This window comes from Eubalaena glacialis, chromosome 3, assembly GCF_028564815.1.
Source record: "Eubalaena glacialis isolate mEubGla1 chromosome 3, mEubGla1.1.hap2.+ XY, whole genome shotgun sequence".
Lineage (NCBI taxonomy): Eukaryota > Metazoa > Chordata > Mammalia > Artiodactyla > Balaenidae > Eubalaena > Eubalaena glacialis.
In genome coordinates, this window is record NC_083718.1 from 6,216,067 (window position 1) to 6,241,138 (window position 25,072).

General features: G+C 37.3%; 1 protein-coding gene across 1 annotated transcript in view; it reads left to right on the forward strand.

Annotated features, from left to right (window-relative positions):
• Positions 1 to 25,072, forward strand: part of KCNT2 (potassium sodium-activated channel subfamily T member 2) — a 379,130-nt gene that overhangs the window by 305,845 nt on the left and 48,213 nt on the right. The window contains exons 21-22 of the mRNA XM_061185285.1: positions 7,052 to 7,163; positions 21,162 to 21,263. Of these exons, the coding sequence (XP_061041268.1) occupies positions 7,052 to 7,163; positions 21,162 to 21,263 (214 nt within the window). The remainder of the gene's footprint in view (positions 1 to 7,051; positions 7,164 to 21,161; positions 21,264 to 25,072) is intronic.

Sequence of the window (25,072 nt, forward strand, 5' to 3'; positions counted from 1 at the left end):
ATCCTGCCAAGCAAGGTTGTTGAAAGGGCTAAGTGAGATGATTTCTGAAAAGCACTCAGCAGCGCCTGGCACATAATAGGCAGATAATAATTGGCAGTGTCCTCAAGTTGCAGTTTCTAAAATACCGTGGTCATGAAAATGTGTAAGCAGACATCATGGTTTCTTTATTAGAAAATTTGGGCAAGAATTTAGATGCAATATTTTCTTTGGCTTATTTATTTTTAGGAGACAATCAAATCTTGTGACCTCCGTAGTATCTGGATGGTACTAGGCAAATAAAGAGTACTGTATACTGTTTCTTTATATGGGGTGATGCTACATTTTATGCTAGCATTTCTGACTGTTTAGCTGTTTGGGCCATGCCATTTTAACTTGATTATTTTGACATTCTGTTTGGATGTGGGGTTTTTTGACTTTTACATTTTTTGCTTCTAAAACTGTGAAGGAGTATGTTAGAAAAGTCTTCAATCTGTGCTTATATTAGAGCCCAGGAGACAAGAATGAGATGGAATTCAAGTATGAAAAGAAAGTAAGAGTGCTCTAGTTCACAACCTATTGATGTAACTGGTATGACCAGTCTGGAATAAGGTTAAATTTGTTATTCAGAAGCTCAGATTGATCGCTTGAGCCCCTACCTGCCCAGCTTACTAGGACGCACAGCTTTACCCAACAGGGCTCTCTTCTCCCCGGATTGTCCAAGGACCTTCAGAGTTAGTCCCAAAAGACCAAAGGCAAACAGGAGAAGCTCCTTAAGACATTAGCAGATAAGGTCTTTTTCAGGTTAGACCCTGTTAAACTTTCTCTCCTACCTGTCTAAGCACCTTTCCTTACATTTCTAAGAGAAACACTCAAGTGAGTCTTCCTAGCACAAAGATCCCCTGTCTGATTTCCAAATTAAAAGAAAAGCAGGTCCTCACTTTCAAATTTAAGTTTCTCTTGCTAAAGGTTTACCTAACAAGGCGCTCGATACATTTGGAAAATATTGAACGTTTTCACATTTTTATGAACGAATATTATTATCTAAATTAAATTTAAATAGGCACATCAACATGTGCCTTGAATGAAAAGCAACCACTTCAAATGCCCAAGACATTTTGGGGTAGGAAGTTTTGCTCTACTATCGAAGGAGAGTATAAAGCAGGTCATTTAAGGACTTAGCTAGAGGATTATAAATTTGGCAACTACTGAAAGAAAATAGAAGAATATATGTGATCGAGTCCAGTGGGTGAAGGAATGCCTCTCCCTGAGGAACTGGTCTTTTACTAAAAAGATAAAGGCAGTAAGTGGGCTTAAAAGATGAACAGAGCATTCCACAGGGGGGCAGCAAATACCAAGGCTCTAGGTACTAAACATCCAAGGACTTGGAGCAGAGCCAGAGGAAGGTACGCCAGAGGCTGAGACGGAAACCAGAAGCCAGACTATTCATGGCTTTGAAGAACACTTTAGTAAGTTGCCCTTTATTTTAAGAATAACAGGAAATCATTGAAAGATAAGAAAGTTTAAAATATTATTTTAGCTACAGTGTGAAGAATGGTTTGGGGGAAAGTGAGAGTGGGTGAAAACCGACCAGTTAGAAGACTTTTGAATTGCAAGGACTATAAGAGCATAAATGTCGAGTTAAAAATAAAAATAAAAAAGGAATATCTTCTCTAGCTTGGCAAAATAGTCATAGTCTTACTGAAGAAATAACACACATAGGCACTTGGGAAATGATGTAATTCAAAACATTGATACCGAATACATATCAATGCAAGAGTGATTTTTTTATACAGTGCAAAAATTTTAATATTTTGTTTGGTTTACATGGATTAAAATTTTAAATGCAGGAGATATCTGATATTTATTATACTGTCATTTATTACTACTACCCCAGACTCAGATCTAAAGTGTTTTAAAAACATTTGTGAAAAAAATATGTTCATGTTTGTTTTAGTGCCAATGTTCAATCATAGTCTAAAACTGGGGTCTCATGCATCTAAGTGTGTTTCTATACCCTTCATAATAATATACACCCTTTGTTATTCAGAAACATCATTCCCAGCCACCACAGATCAAAATTTATAGTGTAACACACTAGCTCACTAAGTAATATTTTTATTAAAATATTGTAAACAGTTTTCAGATTTGTATGTTCTGATGTTTGTTTTGCTTTAAGATATACATGCAGCTAGTCTCAGAGTTCTCCCAGTCTCTGAAATGGAGTATATGGTATGGTTTTCATCTTTGTGTTGGTTAACATACCTGGGCATGTCAAAATTATTTATTAAATGAATTAATTCAAGCAGATGACAATTCCATAGATATTTTACACAATTATACTTACATCACCGAGTAAATTGGCCAATCAAAATGTGTCTTGAATAAAAAACAACCATTTCAACTGCCAAAGACATTTTGGGATAGCAAGTTTTGCTCCAATGTACAAGGAAAGTATTAAACAAGTCATTTAAAACTTAAACTAGAGAATTAACTAGAGAAGTAATTGTAGAACAATTTAAAATAGAACAAACTACATTATTTTCAATTACTACATTGCTTTATGATGATCCTAGTACCTAGGGAAAAGGTATGTCATTTAATTCTAAAATGTTATATATTCATGTCATTTAATTCTAAAACGATGTCATTTAATTCTAAAATGTTATATATTCAAAATTATTTAGGTCACATTAAGGCTCAGAAATAGATGTACAGTATTAGTATTTTAAAGCTATATAATTAAATCTATTAGACAACCAAATTTGCAAATATAAAGTATTATAATTGAATACAAGTAATATTTTATAGATACGAAGGGCATTACAATAAAATATTTCATTATTTAAGTATTATTTAGTTCTAGATTTTCACTAGGTGGCAGACTTAGTGCAGTTTCTCAGTTTAAACTAACATAAATTGTGTAGGTTCAATTATATAGAACAGAAATGGCACATCACATAAATTTTGTTGTCCTATCTAATTTCAACTCTAGAAGTCACTTAAATACAATGACTAGATCACTCAATCATTTAATTACTGACTCTTACTAAGACCTCAAATACATCTGGCTACCTATATATATATATTTCTGTTTGATGTAATGTGTTAGAAAAGGATTATAAACAAAAGAATTCAAGTGGTCACAAATTTGTCTAAAGTTAGAAAAATAATATATGTGAAAGATAAAAGCCATATTTCTCAAAGAAAATAAAAATTTCCAAAAGATGAGACATATTTTTCATTTGTTTACTCTTTGTTTCCTCAGAAATTCCTTCTCTGGCCATATATCTCAGTACCTTCCAAGATGTTCCTCACAAGCTATCCATTCACTAGCATCTTAAAGCTATTTAATTTGTGAACCACAGATTTCAGTCAGCCACATTTATCATCCTTAGAAAAATATGTACATCCTTATAATTTATGAATTTTTTGCAGTTTCCTCTATTAGATCATAAGAGTCTAATCTAAAGGCAGGAATTTCACGTTCTACTTATTTTTTATCTCCTGGAGACCAGAGCTCTCCAACAGCAAACACTTGATATTTATTTGCTAAATTAGATACTAAATATTGTCCTCAGTAAATTGAAACAACAATAATGAAGTTATGATCTAACAGCTACTATTTCCGGGTAGATACAGAAGTAGAGATTACAAAAGTTTAAAATAGAGTTGACTTGTAATATCTGAAACTCCAACATGTTGCTAGATATTCTTAATAACTTACTATTTTATTTGGGTCATTTGAGTTTCCTTTCCTACCTACCTATTTATTAAAATAGGGAGGGGGGCAGGTTCGTGTTCTAGACCCTGACTGTTTGTGTGTGACCCAGTCTCTGCCACCTACTAGAATGTTACCTTGAACGTTTTATTTGGTTTTTCTGGGCCTCAGTTTCTTCGACTGTAAGCTAATAATTGTAAGTAAATCATAGAGTAGTTTTTGGAATTTGAAGAAATAGTAAGTGACTCTCTCGATTTCCTAAACAAGTTGGAAACTATCGAGACCCAAAGCAGTCAGGCAGTTGGGGATCCCATGTTAGGCAGAACTGTGTAGCATTGGTGCCTGGCAGTAGTGGAGAAACCTGATCAGGAGCCCTGCTAGACAACCACTGGGCCTGCCCTGTAGGGCTGGGCTCACTTCATGGCCTGGCTCAGTCCAGCACACACCCAGAGATAATGGAAAGGCAGAGTCAGGAGTGAGCCATATGTCCCCAACTCCTCCCAGGGAACAGGGGGTGCAGGTGGAAGCCCAGAACAAGGAGGTCCTTAACCTGATGTTCTGAAGATTACGTGAATCAATACATGGAAAGCTCTAAGAATAATGCTCTGTCAATTTTAGATATTATAGGGTTTTGGACCTTTCTTTAACCTTCCAAAAGATTAAAAAAAAAAAAAAAGTGGAAAGACAAAGAGAAAAACCTCAGGTCAGTTAATTTTCCTTTTTAGAAGCTCAGATCATGAATACGGCATTTATTCTCTAAATGAGACTACATGCTTTATCTTCATTGGTCCATGTTGCTACTCTTATTTATTCATTTTAGTTTCTGTTGTGACAGCCGATTGACACACCATATCATGGTAAATATCTTTAGAGACATTGTTCTTTTAAGATATTTCTTAAGTGAATACGTTTGAAACTTCCAGATGGTACGAGATTTGTCATTTCTTAGGCTTACCAGATGAAGTTGCACCAGCCCAAAAGTCAATTGATATTTTTTTCTATCAGGCCACTCTTCTAATTTTTCAAAAGTTTCTGAGAAAATGAACTTTTAATCAAATGCGCTACCATTGGGGACGTTTGAGCGAGAATAGAGCTTCTAAAAGAAAGTCCTGAGGAATACAGATTATAGGGTGTTTCTCCATAAACTAATCTAGTTAAATCACACACCTTCTTCATCAAGATTTAATCCACTAAACCAAAAATACACAAATCAGAACTGCGAGATGTGTTTATTGTAACAAAGAATTATCAATTAGAGGAATATAATGTGTACTACTAGGACACTAGGAGGGAAACTTTGCCTTTCTGGCTGCTCTGCTTTAGTAGGAGGGCTGAGGTGTGGATGAAACCAACCAGAGTTTAGTGCAAAATGCAGCGTAATAAGCAGTATTACAAATAAACCAAATGCCAGGAGCCACTGTGGATTCTGACTTTTAGCAATGGTACAGCTTCATCGCAATGAGATTTGATAAGAACTTTAAATAATTGTTGAGATTCCAAATATAGAGGTGGAGGAGGAAAGTAAGGAGGGAGGAAACTACATTTCAAGCAGAAATAGCAACAGAAGAAAAAAAAAAGTTAAGAAGATAGTAATACCACCACAACTAAGGAACAGGACCTGTTATGTGTCAGACACTGTGCTAAGTCTTTCACAAACTGTATCTCTAAGTTTCATACCACCTCTCCTGTACAGAATCTGAGGTTTAGTGTTTCCTTAATCAACTCAAGGTAACAGAACTATTGTAAACCGTGAGGAACTGCACAAATAAAATTATACTTTTAACATTAAAAGTCAACAAAAGAAATTATGTTCTGATTGTTCTTTCGCTGATATTATTTCAATCCAACTTATTAAAAGTTACCTGTTGTACTTAAAGTACAATAATATTTGCTCTCAAAATGGAGATGAGGCCGTGTGGCTATATTTGTTCCTCCGAAGAGTGGATCTCATGAAACACCTGATGATTACGGTAGTTTTCAAAGGCTTTGATTAGGTAAGTCTCGATACCGGTCCAGCAATGTAACCAAGAGGGCACATATAGTTTTCACAGATAACTCTGAAATATAGCATTCTTAAGCATTTTTTAGGTCTTAACTGATAGGGTGACTAAGCCCCCTGGAAACTGACCTGAGGGCCCCTCAGGGAAGGCCCAGCAAGCCTGCAGGCAGGCCCTCACTCCCTGGGAGGAGGGAGAGGGTTTAGCAAACCATCCATCAGCTTCAGGGAGTTAGAGCCGAGGAAAGGGGTAATCGCATCCGTCATTCTGGAGTTCAGAGTCCGGGCTCCCAGCTTCCTCTCTGAGACGACAAGCCAACCGCTCAAGCAGATGGAGTAACAGTGCCTTCTCTCCTGGACCCCGCGGATAGTGCGACATCAGCTGGAGACGCTGATTTGTTTCTGAGCCACGAACCAGATGTTTCTGGCCGACATATTTCAGTCAGTTCTAGTGCCTGAGTTCAAGGCATGGGATCAGCTACTGGTAGGAATTTGAAGTGGCCATAACTGGGTTTGAAGACATATTGTATGGAGAGCAAAGCTGATTATCACATGACGTGGCTGCCACAGAGAACCTCAAAATATTTGAGCCAGGAGAGCTACCAGTGACCACAGACACCAGCTAGAGATCAGATCATCAAGCACAGCGACGATAAGAAGGTGTTTGCTGTGGTTTTATTTTGCCCGGTTTTTCTGGGGGGGAGAAATCATACGTGTGCATGGGTGTGTGTGCGCGTGCACACGTGTGTTTTTGAGGGAGAGGAGGTAAATGGAAAGAACGCTAATGCAAAACTCTGGGCAAGTGGGAAGTCTCAGGATCCTTCTAGAACAACGCCGTCAATTGAGCCGTGGCCTCAATTCATTACAATGAGTTGTTATTTCAGTTAAAATAGTTGCTCTTCTCAGAAGTTCATTGTAGCAGGATTTGGCATTTAAAAGCACATACTATGAGAACAGAGAACCATAGAAGATCAAAGAACTCAATTATGGACAATAAGCTCATCATAGGAAATTTTTGCCAATCTGGATATTCATCTTACAAATTTCTATTTCAATATTATCCATGAGGTAACTTCTTCAATCAGCTTTATGAATTTGTGGCGAGAAAATGCCTAATAAAAGCCAAATTCCTGAATTTATTTTTCTTATGGTGCTAAAATGTTGGTTAAAATATTCTTTGGGAAAGAGGGTTTCATTTTTCTTGCATTGCACAGAACAGTTGATGTGGCATGGCCTGCTCTTATAATTGCGTGTAGTTTTATGCCTACAGCTAGGTATCACTCACTCATAAATATGTTGTTATAAAAAAATACCATATTGGATTGTTAGCGTAATGCAAATGTTTCTTTGAAATGCAGATTGTTTTCCAGTCTCAGTATTATCACAGAGCTCACCCACCCAGCCAACATGAGATTCATGCAATTCAGAGCCAAAGACTGTTACTCCCTTGCTCTTTCAAAGCTGGAAAAGGTAAGAATTCACATCATGAAGTAAGTTGCATTTAATTTAAACTTTTGGGTTGAAAGACTAACTCTAAAATTTCTACATGTAGAAAGAAATGCCATGAAATAGTAAAAATGAAAATGCTGTTTTGAATTCCTATATGGGGGCTAAGATCTTAATTTATAATTTTTTAAAAGTGTGGATTGATGGATTTGAACCATTTATATCACAAGTGAATGTGATGGAGGTATCTTGTTCCATCATCATTAATCATAAATTGAAAGCATGATATATGAAAGAATTAAACGCAACAGGAATATATATACTCACTTATAATGTCCATTATTGATAATATCACGAGTGCTATGTCAAGACATCTATATTTATATAGGAATTTGCAGTTTTCATAAATCCTTAAAGTCCTAGAAAACTTGTAAGCTTTGTTGAAAGTCAGTTCCCAAAGAAGATAATATGAGACACAAGCTCACAATCTGAGACAAAGCCAAGTTTATTGCTTACGTAAGGGAGGCTGTCACCTCAAGAGAGCTTTTTTTTTTTTTGGTTTATAAATATTTATTAAAATTGAAAGTTGTTTGCTCTTCTATCCCATGAGCATCCATCCACCTGCCTGTCACCTGTTAAGAGGCATGACTGCTGTCATAAATGCCCTTGGAATCTTCAGGATAACAGAACGTCTGCCTTTGCTTAAAACTCCTTGTTCCTTGCCTTCCTAGCCAACACCTCTCTTCAGAACTTTATATAAAAGGTCTCCAAAATTTGTACCCCAAGTGAGCCATCCATGAATGAAAACATATGCCTGGGATCCAAAAAAAGTTGGCCTGGACATGTCAAAGACTCAAGTCCACCTAAGAAATAAGAGTGGTTTTATAATAGGCAAAGATGAATTTTCTCCCCACAAATCTAAAAAATGCCTGCAATCAGATAGAGCTTAATAATTAAGACTCAAGAGAGCTTTGTCAATGTCTTGGAGTGGGGAAAGGAAGGTCAAAGTTTATCAAGAATTGGGAATGGTATTTAATGAGGCTCTTTTCAAGTGGGGACTTATTAGGATTGGGAAGAGATGAGAATAACGCTAAGGAAGACAGTGGCATTATTGCAAAGTCATGTTATGGGGACAAAAAGGTGTGGTTTTCGTTCTCAGTATCCAGGCTGAGTGTGGGGATAAATGGATTTTGCATTCCAGGTGTACTTGATACTAGTGTACTGGGAGAATTCGATGTAAGAGAAAAAAATAAGATCCAATCTTATACGTGTGAAAATGTGTTAAATCTATGCCATCTTTATTGTTTGTAATAATGTTTATAAAATAGAGATAAGGATGGCTTACATTCTTTTTTTGGTTAGTTTTTTTCTTTCACTTCATTTTATTTTGATTACCTGTTATGTCAGGCACTGTCCTGATTCCTGGGTGACATACTGTTGAGTGAGGTCACTTCTGTACTCTTGTCTGTTGATTTCCATCTTCAGCGCTGGTCATACATTGTGTTGGTAGAGCCTTGCCACTGCCCCTTTATAGGCGTAGTTACATTGTTGTTAGGCACTGCTTCTAGATGAGGAAACAGAGTTTAAGACAGATTAAATAACTGTTGTGCCCAACACACAGTGAGGCCAAATACACTGAAAGGTCAGAGTTTGGAGCAGAGAAAGGTTTATTGAAGGGCCAAGCAAGGAGAACAGGGCAACACGTGCTCTAAAGACCTGAACTCTCTGATGGTTTTTGGGGAAGACATTTTATAGGCAAAATTTGGGGAGGGGGCTGCAGGGTGTGTTGCCCTCCTCTGATTGGTTGGAGGTGGTGTTCCAGGAATCTCAATCATCAACCTTCTTGTTCCAACCAGTCTGGGTCCACGAGCTTATGCTCTGCCTGAAGTTACCATCCTCAACCAGGGTGGGAGCCTTAGTTCCCACAGAACTCAGAGATACGTATGTAAATGTTTTGTACATCCCCCAAGAAGGAACCAGAACCAGACCCCATTGCTGTACTATTCTTTTCTTTTCTTTCCTTGCCTTTTTTTCTTTTCTTTTCCTTTCTTTATTGAAGTATACTTGATATACAATACAGTGATTCACAATTTTTAAAGGTTATACAAACTAGTGAATATAACAAAAAAAAGAAGGAGACTCACAGATATAGAGAACAAGCTAGTGGTTGCCAGTGGGGAGAGGGAAGGAGGGAGGGGCTATATAGGGGTAGGGGATTAAGAGAGAGAAACTATAGGTATAAAATAAGCTCTAAGGGTATATTGGATAACAGGGGGAATATAGCCAGTATTTTATAATAGCTATAAATGGAGCACAATTGCTTCTTTCTGCATTCCCTCACTCCCCTAATTAGTAAGTGAATCTGCCCTTTGGAACTCAGGGAAGGTCTAGGAGACTGAAAAAAAAAAAGGCAGGATCCTGCTCAGTTTCATTGAGTGAGTGCAGTAAGAGAAACTTAAAGCCATTCATGTTTAGAAAGCATCCCTTATGTCACTCTGCTTTAGCATCATAGAAAGGGTGGGAATCACAGCTGAATGGCTCAGCATCCACAGGCAAACCCACGGATGGGAATCCAGTGGAACCCATGCTGGCCTGGTGTGGTACAGTCTCTTCCATGACAAGTGAGGGAGGCTCACCCCATGATGAAGAAGACAGGTTCTACTACTTTGTAGGATTGGAACCTGGATAAATCTATGACACGTTTGTAGCCTTGGGATTTGTCTCTGGAAAATAGTGGTAATAGCCAAATGATAGGGTCATTGCAAAGATCACACCACACAATCTAGTCACAATATTTAGCCCAGTTTTGGCATATAATCAGTACTCAAATAAATAGCCCTAAAATCATAATTATAAATTACTATTGTCGACATCATCACTAATAAATATTCTATTGTGTGTATTCAGTTTTATTCCAGGTCAGTTGATGTAGTAAGGTCATAACTGTGGAAGATATTTTCATATTGGTAAATGTGTGTGTCTATATTATTGTGTGTCTACTGCATGAGGGAAAAAGAAGAACAAAATGAGATTTTGATCTCTTTGGGGGAATTAATTAAAAATAAAATCTTCATCCAACCTAGAAGTCCTCTTCAGAAATGTAGAAAAGTTTTGTATGAATAAGCATTAAACCAGACTGTGATATGCATCTCAGCAATCCACTAAAGACATTGCAAAAACAGAAAGACTTCTTATCCTTTTATATAGCCAGGCAGATACAGTCATTTACATACATGTTAACTGTCTTGATCCAAAGGAAAAATAAAATGTCTTCTAACTTTGCAGCAAGCAAAAAGTTACAACTTGGAGCCAGGCACCCAGGCTAAGCTCCTAAAGAGAGAGACAGGATACATTACGTTCACATTTCAAAAAGATAGTTCCCAGCCCCGCCGTCCCCCCCACCCCCCCCCACCCCCCCCCCACCCCCCACCCCCCCCCCACCCCCCCCCCCCCCCCCCCCCCCCGCCACGAGAAAGGCATTCCCGGTATACAAAGCTAGCTAGAGGTTATTCAGGCTTTGTATCCATCTCAAAGAGACATGGAAAAGATTTACAATTCCAAGTTTTTTTTAAGGAAACTCTCTAGGAAAAAGAAGTGGGAGAGGGGAGTTTTCTTTCCTTTTTGGCATCAGGGAAATTCATTTTTTTTAGATTTATATTTACCCTTGCATCTTCTAGATATTTCCCAAGAAGAATACAAAAAATCAATACATTACCTAATTATTAGGAACAGAGGAGTTAGGGGAAGTGGAATTGAAACCAATGGTTTGAATGCTATAAAACCATGGAAAATCCTTTTTTAATTCACTTATTATCATTTTTATCCATTGAAATAGGATCGTCACATAGAAATGTTTTAGACTGTTGTGCTATTGTGGGTTGAATTATGTCCCTACCCCCACCAAAAAAGATGTGTTGGGGTCCTAACCTCCACTACCTCAGAAGGTGACATTATTTGAAGATAGGGTTTTTACAGAGATAAGTAAGTTAAAGAAGGCCATTGGGGTGGGCCCTAATCCAAAATGACTGGCATCCTTATAAAAAGGGTAAAGTTGGACACAGAGACAGACACATTTAAAGGGAAGACAGCCATCCACAAGCCAAGGAGAGAGGCCTGGAAGAGACCCTTTACTTAAAGTCCTCAGAAGGAACCAAAACTGCCAACACCTTGATTTCAGACTTTGAGCATCCAGAACTGAGAGGCAATAAATTTCTTTTGTTTAAGCCACTCCGTTTGTGATACTTCCTTATGGCAGCCCTGGCAATCTCACACACGTGCCATCAGTGATTATGGTAACTGCTCATTTCTAACCAGTGCTTCTTATCACTTATACGTATACAGCTAGCTTACTGTTTAAAGTAATTATCTTCCTATATTTGTATTCTAAGCACAGGGAGGTATTTTTAGTATTAGGAAACTGATCTTTGTTTCCAATATTCAAATACATTCCCAATAATATTTTCTAGAGTTACTATTGGCTGAGGAAGAGGTGGATTTTTATTCTTGTGAACGTAATTATGAATATCACTTTATTCTACCTATCATTAGATGCATCTGCACCTTCACGGATGGGGCCTTCACCTTTAGAAACACAATCAAGGTTTTGAATTTGAAACAGACACCAGCTTGGCTGCTTAAGACACTTTTTTTTGTCATGAAGTGGTTGTCATTCAAATTTAAGAAGTGATAGGATTTGCAAGAATGGGTATGGAAGGCTAGCCTTCATTGAGCCTGGTTGCTGATGTTTTCCTGGTAGACCTTGCATTCTAGTAGATATGTCGTTGCCATTGGTAGTAGAAGGAATACTCTTCAAGGTTTCTATGGAAGCGACAACTCACTGAAGAATAGCCACAATAATAACTTCCTAATGGACCAGACCATCATGCTTTAGTTTGTATTTTTTTCATCTGATCATTCTTTCATTGTTGCTGAGTTGTTTTATTTTCTATTGCATTATCTTTCTTGTCCTGGATATTGACATTACCTTACTGCTACTGTTTACTCAAAAATAGAGTCGTCCCTTGGTATCCATGGGGGATTGGTTTCAGGACCCCTCCCTTCTCACCGCCCCCCCCCCCCAGCAGGGACCAAAATCTGAGGATGCTCAAGTCCCTTATATAAAATGGTGTAGTATCTGCATATCACTTAAGCACATCCTCCTGTGTACTTTCAATCATCTCTAGATTACTTATAATACCTAATACAATGTAAGTTCTATGTAAATAGTTGCCAGTAGGTGGCAAATTCAAGTTTTGCTTTTGGGAACTTCCTGGAATTTTTTTTTCCCCAGTATTTTCAGTCTGTGGTTGGTGGAATTGGCAGGTGTGGAACCTGCAGATACAGAGGACCAACTGTACTTCCCATGTTCAGTCATTGATCATTGGGTCATTGACACTCCTCCCAAAAATCTGATGTATTGGGCATCAGAAACACAGTATGAGAGTTAAGCAGAGATGGGAAATGTGATGGGTAACAAGGAACCCGAAGAGAGGAAAACAACTATAGAAAAAAAAGAGAAATTTTTGTCTCATCTCCCTCTAAAGACTTATTTCATTTCTCTTATTTTGATGCATTTCATAAAAATGCATTTTATTCATGTTTATGGTGCAATTTGCTTCAAGACTGCTTTTTCAAAATTGCTTTTGAACCTTCTCCTGTGATGATCATAATTACACTTTAGCAATCATATGGTAATTACACATTGATGTAAGAAGCAAGGTAATGAAAAAGTGAGATGAATAATATGGTATAATAAAAAATAATAATATTTGGTCTCTGTCTGTAGTTCCTGACACAGAGCTTCAGAAACTCTTGGAATTTCCTAAGTGATAGGAGTGTCTTCTGTTATTCATACCTTTCAACCATGCCTGATTTTGTGTTAACAAGGCAACTCATGGAGGGGCCCCTAGACAGCTTCAGGATGAAGGCTAGTTGCCAGAAAAGCAATGACATGATTAGAAGATTGAAACTTTCAGTACCTCCTCACCTCCCTGCTTCCAGGGAGGGGAAGGGGGCTGGAGATTGGGTTTAATCATGTGGTTAATGAGTTAATTAATCATGCCTACATCATGAAACTTTGATAAAACTCTGAAGAATAAGGCTTGAGAGCTTCCTGATTGGTGAACATATTGATGTACCAGGAGGGTGGTGCTCTCCGACTCCATGGAGACAGAAGCTCCTGTGCTCAGGACCCTCCCAGACTTGCCCTGTGTGCCTTTTCATCTGTTGTTCATTTGCATTCTTTCTATTAAGATGATAATCATTAAGTATAGCACTTTCACACGTTCTGTGAGCATTCTGGAAAATTATTGAAACTGAGGTTGTTATGGGAAGCCCCAGATTTGTAGCTGGATAGAGAAGAAGTGCTGTTGGTTTGGAGACACCAAGGACTTGGAGATGGTGGCTGAAATGAGAGCAGTCTTGTGGGACTGAGCCCCATAACCTGTGGGGTCTGAGCCAACTCTGAGTAGTGGGCATCAGAATTGAATTGTAGGACACCCTGTTGGTGTTAGAGAATGAGTGTCAGAATATAAACAGTCATGTCTATAAATCATATATTGCTGTGTAGTCAATGGTAGAGCAAAATAATACACATTGGAGGTATATTCTGGGAGAAATAAGCAAGAATATCATTTACTTTTTAACATATTCACCGTCTTAAAGCCAGAAGGCAAAATTTTACATATTCTCAATTTAAATTCAAGCCACTAAATATTCTCTGAGCACCTACTATGAGCCATATGCCTTCCTCAATGCTACAAGTTATGAATTTGAATAAAACACATAGCATTTGTAATTTGACGGGAAGACAGATATATCAGAACAAACAAAAACACATTGCCGTATTCTTTTTTTTTCTGCCCAAACAAGTTGGACTACTTTTTATTCATAATCTAAGTGCTATAATGGCTGAGGGAGAGTTTGGTGCTATCTTCCGGATTCATTAGGAAAATTTCTTATCCAATTTTTAAGAAAATATTTACCTTCCCCCATATTGGTCCAGGAAGAATTTGAGAACGCTAATTGGTTTCTATTGCTTTTAAATGTAGCAAAGCACTGCCCGATCTACTCTAGAGGAGTGAAGATATGTAATTTATATGGATAACTATTTTAATGTACAAATGTATCTATTAAGAATGTGCGTAGCGAAGTCCAGTGGTTAGGACTCTGCGCTTTCACTGCTGGGGCCTGGGTTCGATACCTGGTCCAGGAAGTAAGATCCTGCAAGCTGCGCAGCGCAGCCAAAAGAAAAAAGAAAAAAAAGAGTGTGCATAGTATTATGATTTCACACAATAGGTTCAAAGTTGTCACAGGCTGAATGTTTATGCCCCCCCCACCAAAATTCACATGTGTAATCCTTCAACATCCTTTCTTTCTCTATTTCTGAACCCACATGTCTTTCAGAAGCTTCCACTTTTCCAAATTTCTCAATTCTCAGGAGCATCAGGGCCTTCACGGGAGAACAGGGTGCAGGAAGCCATTTGTGTCTATTGTTTGTAAAGCACATATTTCTAACTTATAAGTGGCGTGGTTGAAGTCCAGTTTTGCCCATCACTCCTAGTGTATGGCTATTGTCTCAGTACAATTACTAGGAGCTCCTGTCAAGATGTCCTGATTTGGATGATTAACTACATAATCACCCTGTTTACAAGGCAAGGACCACTTGTATTTTAGTGTAGGAGGATAATAACATTGCTTAGAAGACCCTGCATTCCTCTCTAAGATAAGGAAGAGGGTCCCGCACACCCCAAACTCCTTCAGCATGAACTTGCCTTGGGTTGACTCAAGGGTTTTTTGGGAAGTGGGTCTGAGTTAGCCTTGAGTCCTCATAAACAAGGTGGACTCCCTGAGTGTCCATCAAATGCACCCCCTCTAAGCTGCCACTTAGACTGGAACAGTTGTGTGTGTGTGTGCGTGTGTGTGTGTGTGTTTGTGTACGTGCGTGTGTGCATGGGTGTAGTGGGAACCTAGTCTTTCCAGTAAGAAGAAAAGTGGACATGCAGAGAGAAATGCTCTTTATTTCTTGAATCGCCTCCTCTTTCTGTTTTCAATATAAAGAGAGGAGAAATGAAAGAAAGAGAAAGAGAGTAATTGATTTAAAGCCACCGATGGATGACCCAGGGTCCTCTCTCTCCCCAGTTCCCAAGCACACACTTCAGTGAGAGGCTCTGATAGGAAACCTGTTCTGGAAGAGCCAGCGCATCTCAGAGCTGCTGTGCAGAACCCCTGTGATGGGGCACCTTCTGTAGAGACGAGTCTCTTTCCGAGGAAGGCTCTGTAAACAGGATACATAAAACTCCAGCAACTCATTGAAGGCTTTGGTATTTTAATATAAGGATTTTCTGTATTTGCATTCAAAAGGCCACTCCCTGGGCAAGCAGTTTTGTGAGAGGAAAGGCAGAGTTAGTTTGCCCAGGACCTGAGAATTTGGAAATAGGATTTGAGGGTTGTTGGTGAACTAGGGTAGGGTCAGGGAGAAAGAGGGAGGAAAAGAGGGAAAAAAAAGAAGATGTTATGTCAAACAGTGTAAAGAAGGTCAAGTAGGATGAATGGTGAGAAAAGCCAATCGTTGAGAAAATACGGATAGAAACCATTAATTTATGCCAATAAAATTCTTGAATTTTTTTTCACCTCCCACACCGTTCTGCTAAGTCCAACAATTTTATCGTCTATTCCATATGGTACTGGATGGACACAGTTTAAAGAAAACACAATTTCTGCCAGAAACAAATTCCTTCTTCCAACAAAAACATATGTTCATGATAACAAACCAAATGAAAGAAATAGGTAAGACCAAGGGTATTAAAGTGTCTGGGATCTTTTAATACTGATTTGGATTTCTCAGATTTCTTTTAGGTATTGTTAGATAAGTGGTTGTTAGGAAAACACAAAATCATCATTGAAACTTCAATTGAATCTAGAATTCTACTAAGGAAGCAAATATGGTATGTCTGAAAAAAGGGTATTATATATTTATATTAGAAGTAATCATAGAAATATTTACTATTGTATTTTATAAAACACAATAGTCAAAAGAAATACTAAAGTCAGAGAACTTTATATAACACAAACACTGCAGTTTTTCCATCTTCAAACCTAAAGAACCAAAGTGAGAAGAAGGGGTATTGAGTAAACCTCAAAGTGTTTCCTTCCTCCCTCTTAATATAAATGTTATAAACTTTATGCAACAAATTTTCACTAGATGTAGGCAACTACTATAAGTGGAAAGGATTTATTCATTTGTTCAATAAAATTTCATTGACTGTGTGCCAGGCATTGTGTTAGGCATTGTCCTGGGACTCACTGAGCTACCTCAGACCAACAGTTAACTAATAAAAAAATAAACAAGGAATTATAGATTTCCGAAGAGCTCTGAAAGTCATAACAGGGTTATATTCAGAAGTAACTGGGGAACGCCTACTTTAAATAAGGTGATAAAATAAGGTCTCTTTGGGGAGGTGATATTTGAGCTATAATGATAACACCAGACCAGCCCAGTCAAAACTTGGAAGTATCAGTACAGGAAGAAAGCAAGCAATATCAAGTCCACAAAATGATGCATCATTTGATGTGTTTGAAGAATTACTAGTAATAGAAGACAGTAAGTGCTTACTATACATAATACTTTTAGATGTTTTATCTTGTTTATTTATTATAATGACAATGCAATGTCATCACCAATATGAACCCCATTTCACAGGTGATGAAACAGAGGACCAAGGAGCTTAAGTAACTTGTACAAGATCGTCCAACCAGAAGTGGCAACACTTGACTGGTCACCTTGTGTGTCTGTAGAATCCAAGCTCCAAACCACTGTGTGTTATACTGTCTGTTGGATCCATATTTTTAGCAATTGGACTTTTCTACTAACCTTGAAACTCAAGTCCAAATTAACTTATAGTCTTCTCTTCTTCCACAGTTCCTTTTTTTACAGAAGGGCACCCTTATCCACCCAGTTATCCAGAAATTGGGGTATCATCCTCATCTTCTCTCTACTACCCAATTAAGTCAAAACTTCCCTCATATTTAATGTCTGATGTCTAAATATATTTGAAGAAGATCTGTTTCTGTAAACCTTCATTTCTCACTAGAATTGCTGCCTTAACACCCTTGTTTAACTTGCTTGGACTCCCCGCATCACCTCCCCATTTCCAGTCCATTTTCCATATTGTCATCAGAATGACCATTCTAGAAATGTGGTCATATCACTCCTCCTCTTAAAAAATACGTAAGTTTTTTCTCATTACACTTAAGATACAATTCAAAATTGTTAACATGATTTCAAAATGTGTTCATTGTATGTCCTGTTTTTCCTGGGACTGTCCCAATTTATACCCTTGTTTTTCAGTGTAATTCTTGATAACATCCTTTTTCCTCTCAAGTGTCCTGGAACTTTAACATCTAATTCATGGCTCCTGTTCCAGTCTCACTGCTGACCTCTTCATCCAGCCTGTACACTCACACTCAGTGCTGTATTCAAACAGAATTGCTTATAGTTCCTCAAGTCTTTTAAGCTTTATTCCTTTCCAGCTTCTAGCATATGCTGAACCTTTTGCTTATAACTTTCTGCTTAACACCTGCCCTTCCAAATTTACTGGCTAATTTCTGCTCATATTTGAGTCTCCACTTACACATCACTTCTAATTCCGTCTCTCGACTTTTCCACCAGAAGACTAAGGTAGACACCCTTCCTACGTGCTACCCAACCATCTACCCCTGTTTTGTTGCATATTCTCACCCTAGTTTTCCGAGGTTTTCCCTATTTGTTATTGGTATCACTCACAGTTTGTGAGTTCCTGTAGGCAAGGAAAGTACCCATATTTGTCTACTAGTGCCTGGTCCATATTCAATGCATAATAATTCTATCTTAACAGAATTTATGAGTTCTATACAGGAATTCTGTATGCCTAGCACTAAGGATAATGCCCTATGTAGAGTAGACTTGTCAGCACGTATTTGTTATTTGTTAACTGACTAATTTAGTAAATAAATGAATGAGTTAGTGTTTGATTGGAACCTTTAATAATGAATGATTTATAAAATGATACTTATCAATAGGATTCAGATGTGTGGAAAAAGGAAGAGAGTACCTTTCCTTCAGTGTAAGCCCTGAAGGTAAAAGAATATTTATGTATTTGGAAAATACAGTGTATGAACTGGAAAATGTAACTGAACCAAAAAATTTTTTAATTAAATGTGCTACGTAATGTAATTTAACTGAAGCATCTATGTAAATGTAGGTATATAATAAAAGAGAACATTTGAAATATTGGTTAAACCTTTATTAAAATTAGAGAACAACCCACTGGATTTAGGAAATGTATCTTCTCTGTCAGTAAATCATTGAGCAGGGATAATGTGAGTGAAAGAAACCACTATATGCCAAAGACCACCCTGCCTCTGACCCACTGAGCTTACCATAGACTCAAGTTTTTGTCAGGAAATTCTTAGGACAAGCTCTTTTCATGAAGATATGTTGCTTTTTCACAGAAATCTTGCCTTTGAGTTCTCCAGGCATGTATTCCGCAAGAAAGTCTGAATCTTAGAGTAAACTGATTTTAGATTTATGAACAAAAATTTACATTATTGCAATTGTTTGTATATGAATTGGCAGCATCATGTTGGATGACTGGGAGTTACAAAAGACTAGAGGTTGGCAAATTAATAGTCGGTGTAAGCCCCAGCAAGTACTGTAGCAGTAGGATGCAAAGAGGGAATAATTCTAAGATAATTCTAAGGATAAATGCTGGAGTTTGGAAGTTTAATGGATGGACTGGGGAGAGGGATGTGGAGATGGTGGTCAGAGATTCTCTGATTGACTAGTCAGTACCTTTGATTAACTAGTTAGGCGATTATTCAGCATGATGAGAAATTCATTTTAGTAAAGCATGAGATTAAGTTTACAGAAAGATATTCAGGCTGATAGTTGTAACTGAACTTTGGGAAAGATGTGAACGCTAATGTATGGGTTTAGAAAGCCTAAGATGAGATATTTAAAGCCAAAGACTAGACGGTTACACACTGAGAGAGCAGAGGAGAGGCCAGAGTTGGAATCATGTTCTAATCACTAAATGATGGCTTTTCTCAGTCTTCCTCCGACTTGAGTTTTGAACGGTATTTGAGACCACATCTTCCTCTACAGCTGGAACGTGCTCAGTGTGTCCAGCTCCTCGGATCTCCATCTCTGCAGCCACTGCACGCTCCCTGCCTCCCACCCACCCCAGCCCCACATATGATCACCTTGGGAACACTCTCCTGTGCCTCTCCATCACCACCACCCGACCACCACGACTCTCTGAGTCTAACCATGAACAAGTCAATTCCCTATCTAGTTCTACTGCAGCTAAGACTGCATCAAAGATAAAAAGAAAAGAACAAAACTTGATTTAAAAATTTTAAGGGATGAGAAAACATGCAAAAGCATAAAATCGTGCTTTGCCATGTGTCCCACGCCCCTTGTTAGCTAGAGGAGTGAACAATGAACAGAGATGATGGTCCTTGGCTTAGAAGATCCCAGTCAGATAACAGAGGTCGGTCGCCAAGTTCTGGGAAAGAAGACCCTGAATGAGCCGTGTGCAGAGCCCAGCAGTCTTGCTGTTCCCACCTGACCTCGTGACAGATGCTGGACTTCCGATTCTCAGGGTCTCGACACTTTATTCTGGCTACTTGCTTTAACTTGGGCTGAAGATCTGTGGTTTTGACAGTACACCTTAAGAACCAGATGTGGCCCCCAATTCACAGGAAAGCCTGCCTATCCCTGCAAGAAGACAGCTCATTCCAGGCATCTCCTAACCACCGAGGCGGTTCAAATGAAGCATTTTTGACACCAAGGCTAATAAATCAGAGGCTGCGTTGTGATGTAATGGACACGGACACCAAGGGGGCACCACTTGCATATCCCTCCTTCTCTCTACATCTCAAGTGAGGATGTCCTTATAGTCTGGATGGACCTAGATGTGGTGGAATAACTCCTCTCGCTCCCTGAAAGGGTTGATCCTGAGCACCAGCCTCATCTGTCTGTCCAGGGGAAGCCCAGGGGTCAAGTCTCTCTAGTACCATCATGACAGCAAGCAGCAGCAGTGGCCCCCATCCTCTCCAAGACCCCTTCCTTCAGCAATACTCCCTCCCGTCCATTCTTAAAAAGGGGAACTCAGAGACGTCCCCTCCCTTGAGATCGCCCAAATTTGCTACATTAGAAACAGGGGCCGTCTCCCATTGCCTCTGAGAGCGAGGGGTGATTGTTTTATTTGCTCAGCTGTGTCTTGCATTTCTTGTTAAATGGAAGTTGGCAGCAAAAGAAAGGAGCGTTTTTGAGGTTACCACTTAAGGACGCGGTTAAGTTTCATTCTTAAGAAATTCCTTCCAATCTTACACAAACATCTGGTCTTAGGCCTTCATTTATTAACGGGCACTAATAGCAACAGAATTTTTCAAAAGAAACCCTCATACACCATAATAGTATACACGCAAACACACACACTTTTTTTGTCACTTACAGAAGCTTAGCTGCAGATTGGTATGGCTGGCACAACTTTAAAGGCAGATGGGTAAATTAAAACTCGAATGACAGAAAGCTAGAAACCACTGGTTGTGATCGCTCCTACTTGCCTGTGTTTTTTGTCCTTAAATATGAGAATATTCAAAAGCAGATATTCTAGATGTTAGGGTACAGTATGTGGCTTTAGGATTTTTTATTTTTGATGAAATAATGTTATTATGTTTGCTCCTTTTATTACTGTCACTTCAAATCCTGTTCAGAAGTAGGTACTAAGAGTAAATAAATGTTTAATGTATGAAAGGATTAAGCTTTCTTTACTACTGGGTATTTTAACCAGGAAAACTTGGTTATGAAAAGTAAAAGGACATTAAAAATACAATTAAAAGTGAAGTCATGACACATTCATAGCTAAGAACCACGTGATAAAAATGGCTTTCTTCACGTATGTTAGGAAAATTTAAGTAAGTAGAAAAGCATAAAATAGGGAATGCTCACAAATTTTTCTTTTTCAAATTTCTGAACAGAAAGAAAGAGAGCGAGGTTCTAATTTGGCCTTTATGTTCCGACTGCCTTTTGCTGCCGGGAGGGTGTTCAGTATCAGCATGGTGGACACGCTTCTTTACCAGGTATGCGGTGTTTCTTGTTTCTCTCTAAAATGTTTATTTTCTGTTTTCTTTAGATTCTATCAAACGCATAATACAACTAGCGTTTCTCATGGAGCTGTTAACTTAAAATTGGCTCTGGAAGTAATCCAATATTTTACTTCATGTATTTAATGACATAAATGTGCCTATGAAACACACTGTAAGAAAAAATTATTTTTCAGAATAATCTATGAAATGATATTAGGCATTCTATGACACCAGTGTCCTACAATGTTTAATGTGACATTTTAATACATTTTGCATATTCCTCTAAGCACATTACTAGACAATAAATAAAAGCTAAGAAAGAATTACTAGGTTAAAAAAAAGACAGCTTTCTTTCTAATACATATGTTTTTAGTAAGATACCAAATGATGTCAATAAACTGATAAACCAAGGACATTTTAAACGTCTGCTCATTATTGCCTACTTCAGAAAAATGTAAGGAAGATTTTACAACCACTAAGAACCATTCGGTTTGTTCCTGAATGCCAGAGTTTTACATTGTCATTTTATCATTCTTAACTTTAGCTTTCATAGAGATTTTATTTTACACAAATATATTTTAATCTTTTTTTAACTCTGTCAGAAACTGAACAAAAGCAATATTTCATATTCTCTGATTCAAGTAATCAGATAATTTTTAAATATATCCATTAAGAGAAAAAAGATATTCATAGGGCTTTAAGTTATTTGATAACTTTAATCTCAAATTAAGCATTCAAGCATTGTGTTGTCTTCTTTGATCATGTATTTTATGTACCCTCTTCCTCCGTGCTTGACTGAATAAACTAATCCAAAGAGAGTTAAAGCTTTTCTACTGGCCTCTGGGCTAATTATGCCTATGACTATGTCTCTGGCCGCATTTCAAACCATCTGCTTATGCCAGATGAGTACGGGAACAACACAGTAAAGAACCATAAACACTCCTGTTCTCCCGAAAGTTTCCAGACACATTATCTGGGTACTCCGGAAGCCAGGCTTCCACCCCAGACCCCACTGCCAGGCACACGTAATTCTGATCTCTCAAAGAGGGGGTTCAAGGGAGGGATTGTTTGAAGAGCAGTGTTGCATCTGAGGGGATTTATATCAATAGCAGTCAAATGCTTGCTGTCATTATGCACCAGTGGTTTTCAGATATTTTAGCCACAGTACCTTATGTTTAAACGAAATCTCATGAGAAAGTCTTTGATATGTAAGCTAAGTAGAAGGAAAACCATTCTGTAGAATTGGAGAGCAGTAGTTATTACTTTCCTTTCATTTTTGTTTTACTTTTTTTGTTACACGTAGAAATACAGGAAATTGTGTTTTTTCCAAAGCTAGCAGCTGCAGAAATAATGAACTAGAACAATAATTTTTGCAGTAGTAATTGCCCATTTACCTTCTGATGTCAAATGAGATATTGTAATGGCACGTTTTTCAGATAGGTAAAGAGTATTTATTTACAGGTTAAAAAAAGATTAGAAATTTAAAACATTTTATTCTCTAAAATTATATAATATGCATTCTTGTATTCTTAAAATATACAATCTAATTGTTTTGGTTAATGATTTAAACTCATCTTCTTAAAGATAAATGCTTATATATTCAAGAACTATTATTGATGACTACAATTGTATAGTGATTTACTATTAATATAATTCTATTCTAGACCTCATTTTATTTGCTTCCCCAAGGAAAACTGTAATATAGGCAGTATTATCAATCATAATATATGGATGAGACAAGGGCTCAGGAAGGTCAACTATCCAGTGTTTAGTGGGAATACTCATCTTCAAGCCATGCATACCTCATTAGATTAATCCCGACCCTTTTCCTGTGGTAAATGACTCTGCATTTGTATAATGCTTGAGTTTGTTTGCTTGTTTGGTTGGTTTTTATTATATCCCACTTGAAACACAGATCGCTTTCATATTTTTAATCATTTTTATTAATTCTCATCTGTGTAGATCAGGAAAGACAATTATTAAAAAAGTTATTACCTAAAATAAAATTAAATAGATATTAAAAAAATCTTCTATGAAAAATCTTCTATGATCGCATCACATAAGACTGAATGCATGGATTTTGTGATATTAAATGGGGCTATCCACATTTTTGGCTCACACCTAACTCTAGTCTATGCCCTGATGAAGTTACAGGATGGATGACCTCCGGACAAAGAATGTATTGATGAAGAATACAGTAAACATTAGCTATGTTACCACATCTGGCTCTAAAATAATTTAAAATAGTCATTTGCCAAATCTTCAGTTTAATTTCTCTTCCATGAGTGCTTTCTGTTTTTCATTTTGGAAAATAATAGTTTTAAGTGCCCAAGAATTTGTTTAAAATTTTTCTTTAGCACACACTGTGTTACAAATGAAATTGAATGATGCTAACAGGGGTGCGTGTCACAGCTCCCCTTGGTGGCCCCAATATGTTCATGTCCTAATTACTAGGAGATTAATATACCTTGAAAACCAAAGGGCCTTTTAAATAAATGGCCTGGAAAAACTGGAATGGATGTGTTTCCTTATGTTCTTTTTTAGATGGGTTTAGTTTTTTGAAACTAGCTCTTGGTAAAAGAAATTAGCAATCAACAAAGTAGTCTAGAGGATTTATTTAAAAGGTGTTATAACTTTTAAAGTCTTTGCTATACAAAATAACTAGATGATTTATTGTTATTATTTTTTTATTGAAGTATAGTTGATTTACAATGTTGGGCTAATGTCTGCTGTATTACAAAGTGACTCAGTTATAAACATATATACATTCTTTTTTCTAATATTCTTTTCCATTATGGTTTATCCCAGGAGATTGGATATAGTTCCCTGTGCTATACAGTAGGACCTTGTTGTTTATCCATTTTAAATGTAATAGTTTGCATCTACTAGCGCATCCCTCCCCCTTGGCAACCACAAGTCTGTTCTCTATGTCTAGGAGTCTGTTTCTGTTTTGTAGATATGTTCATTTGTGCCATATTTTAGATTCCACATATAAGTGATATCATATGGTATCTGCCTTTCTCTTTCTGACTTACTTCACTTAGTATGATAATCTCTATATGAATGGATAAAGAAGATGTGGTGCATATATACAATGGAATACTACTCAGCCATAAAAAAGCACAAAATAATGCCATTTGCAGCAACAAGGATGCAAAATACATAGATGATTATTTAAATGTTTCACTTGTTAACACCTGACGATCAAACTCAAGGCAGTAATTTCATACGATTTATGAAGTAATTGTTACATGTCATGGTGAAATTTGCTTGTATGGGTTGAAAGTCTTTCTTTTCACTCAGACCAAAAAATAAACTGAAGAAACTAGAAGCATTTTTCAGTTAATATTCTAACTATTGAGTAGTGTTCTAATAACATGTCAAAATATATCATATGTTAGCAAATAAAATAGTCTCATGATGATATTTAATACTAACCTATTAATTCACTAATATTTAGATTTACTTAAATATTATATAGAAATGTATTCTACTAGCATAAAGTTTAATCCTAACAAAAAACCAAATATTGGTTGAAATATTTCATTGTAAATTTTAGTCATTTTAGATTTTTTAAAACATTCTCTATTATATTTCGGCTTATAGTTTTTTGTTATTAAAAATCTAAAACTGTTTTCATCACGTCCAATAACATCCATAAAATTTAAGCATATCCGGATATTTTAGAAAATAATCATTTCCCATATTTCTTTAAGGACAGCTTAACTGTACATGTGTATTGAGGACACTGGCAAGATAGATTTTTATTTCCTTTTTTATGGGGGCTTAATGATGTGTTACAA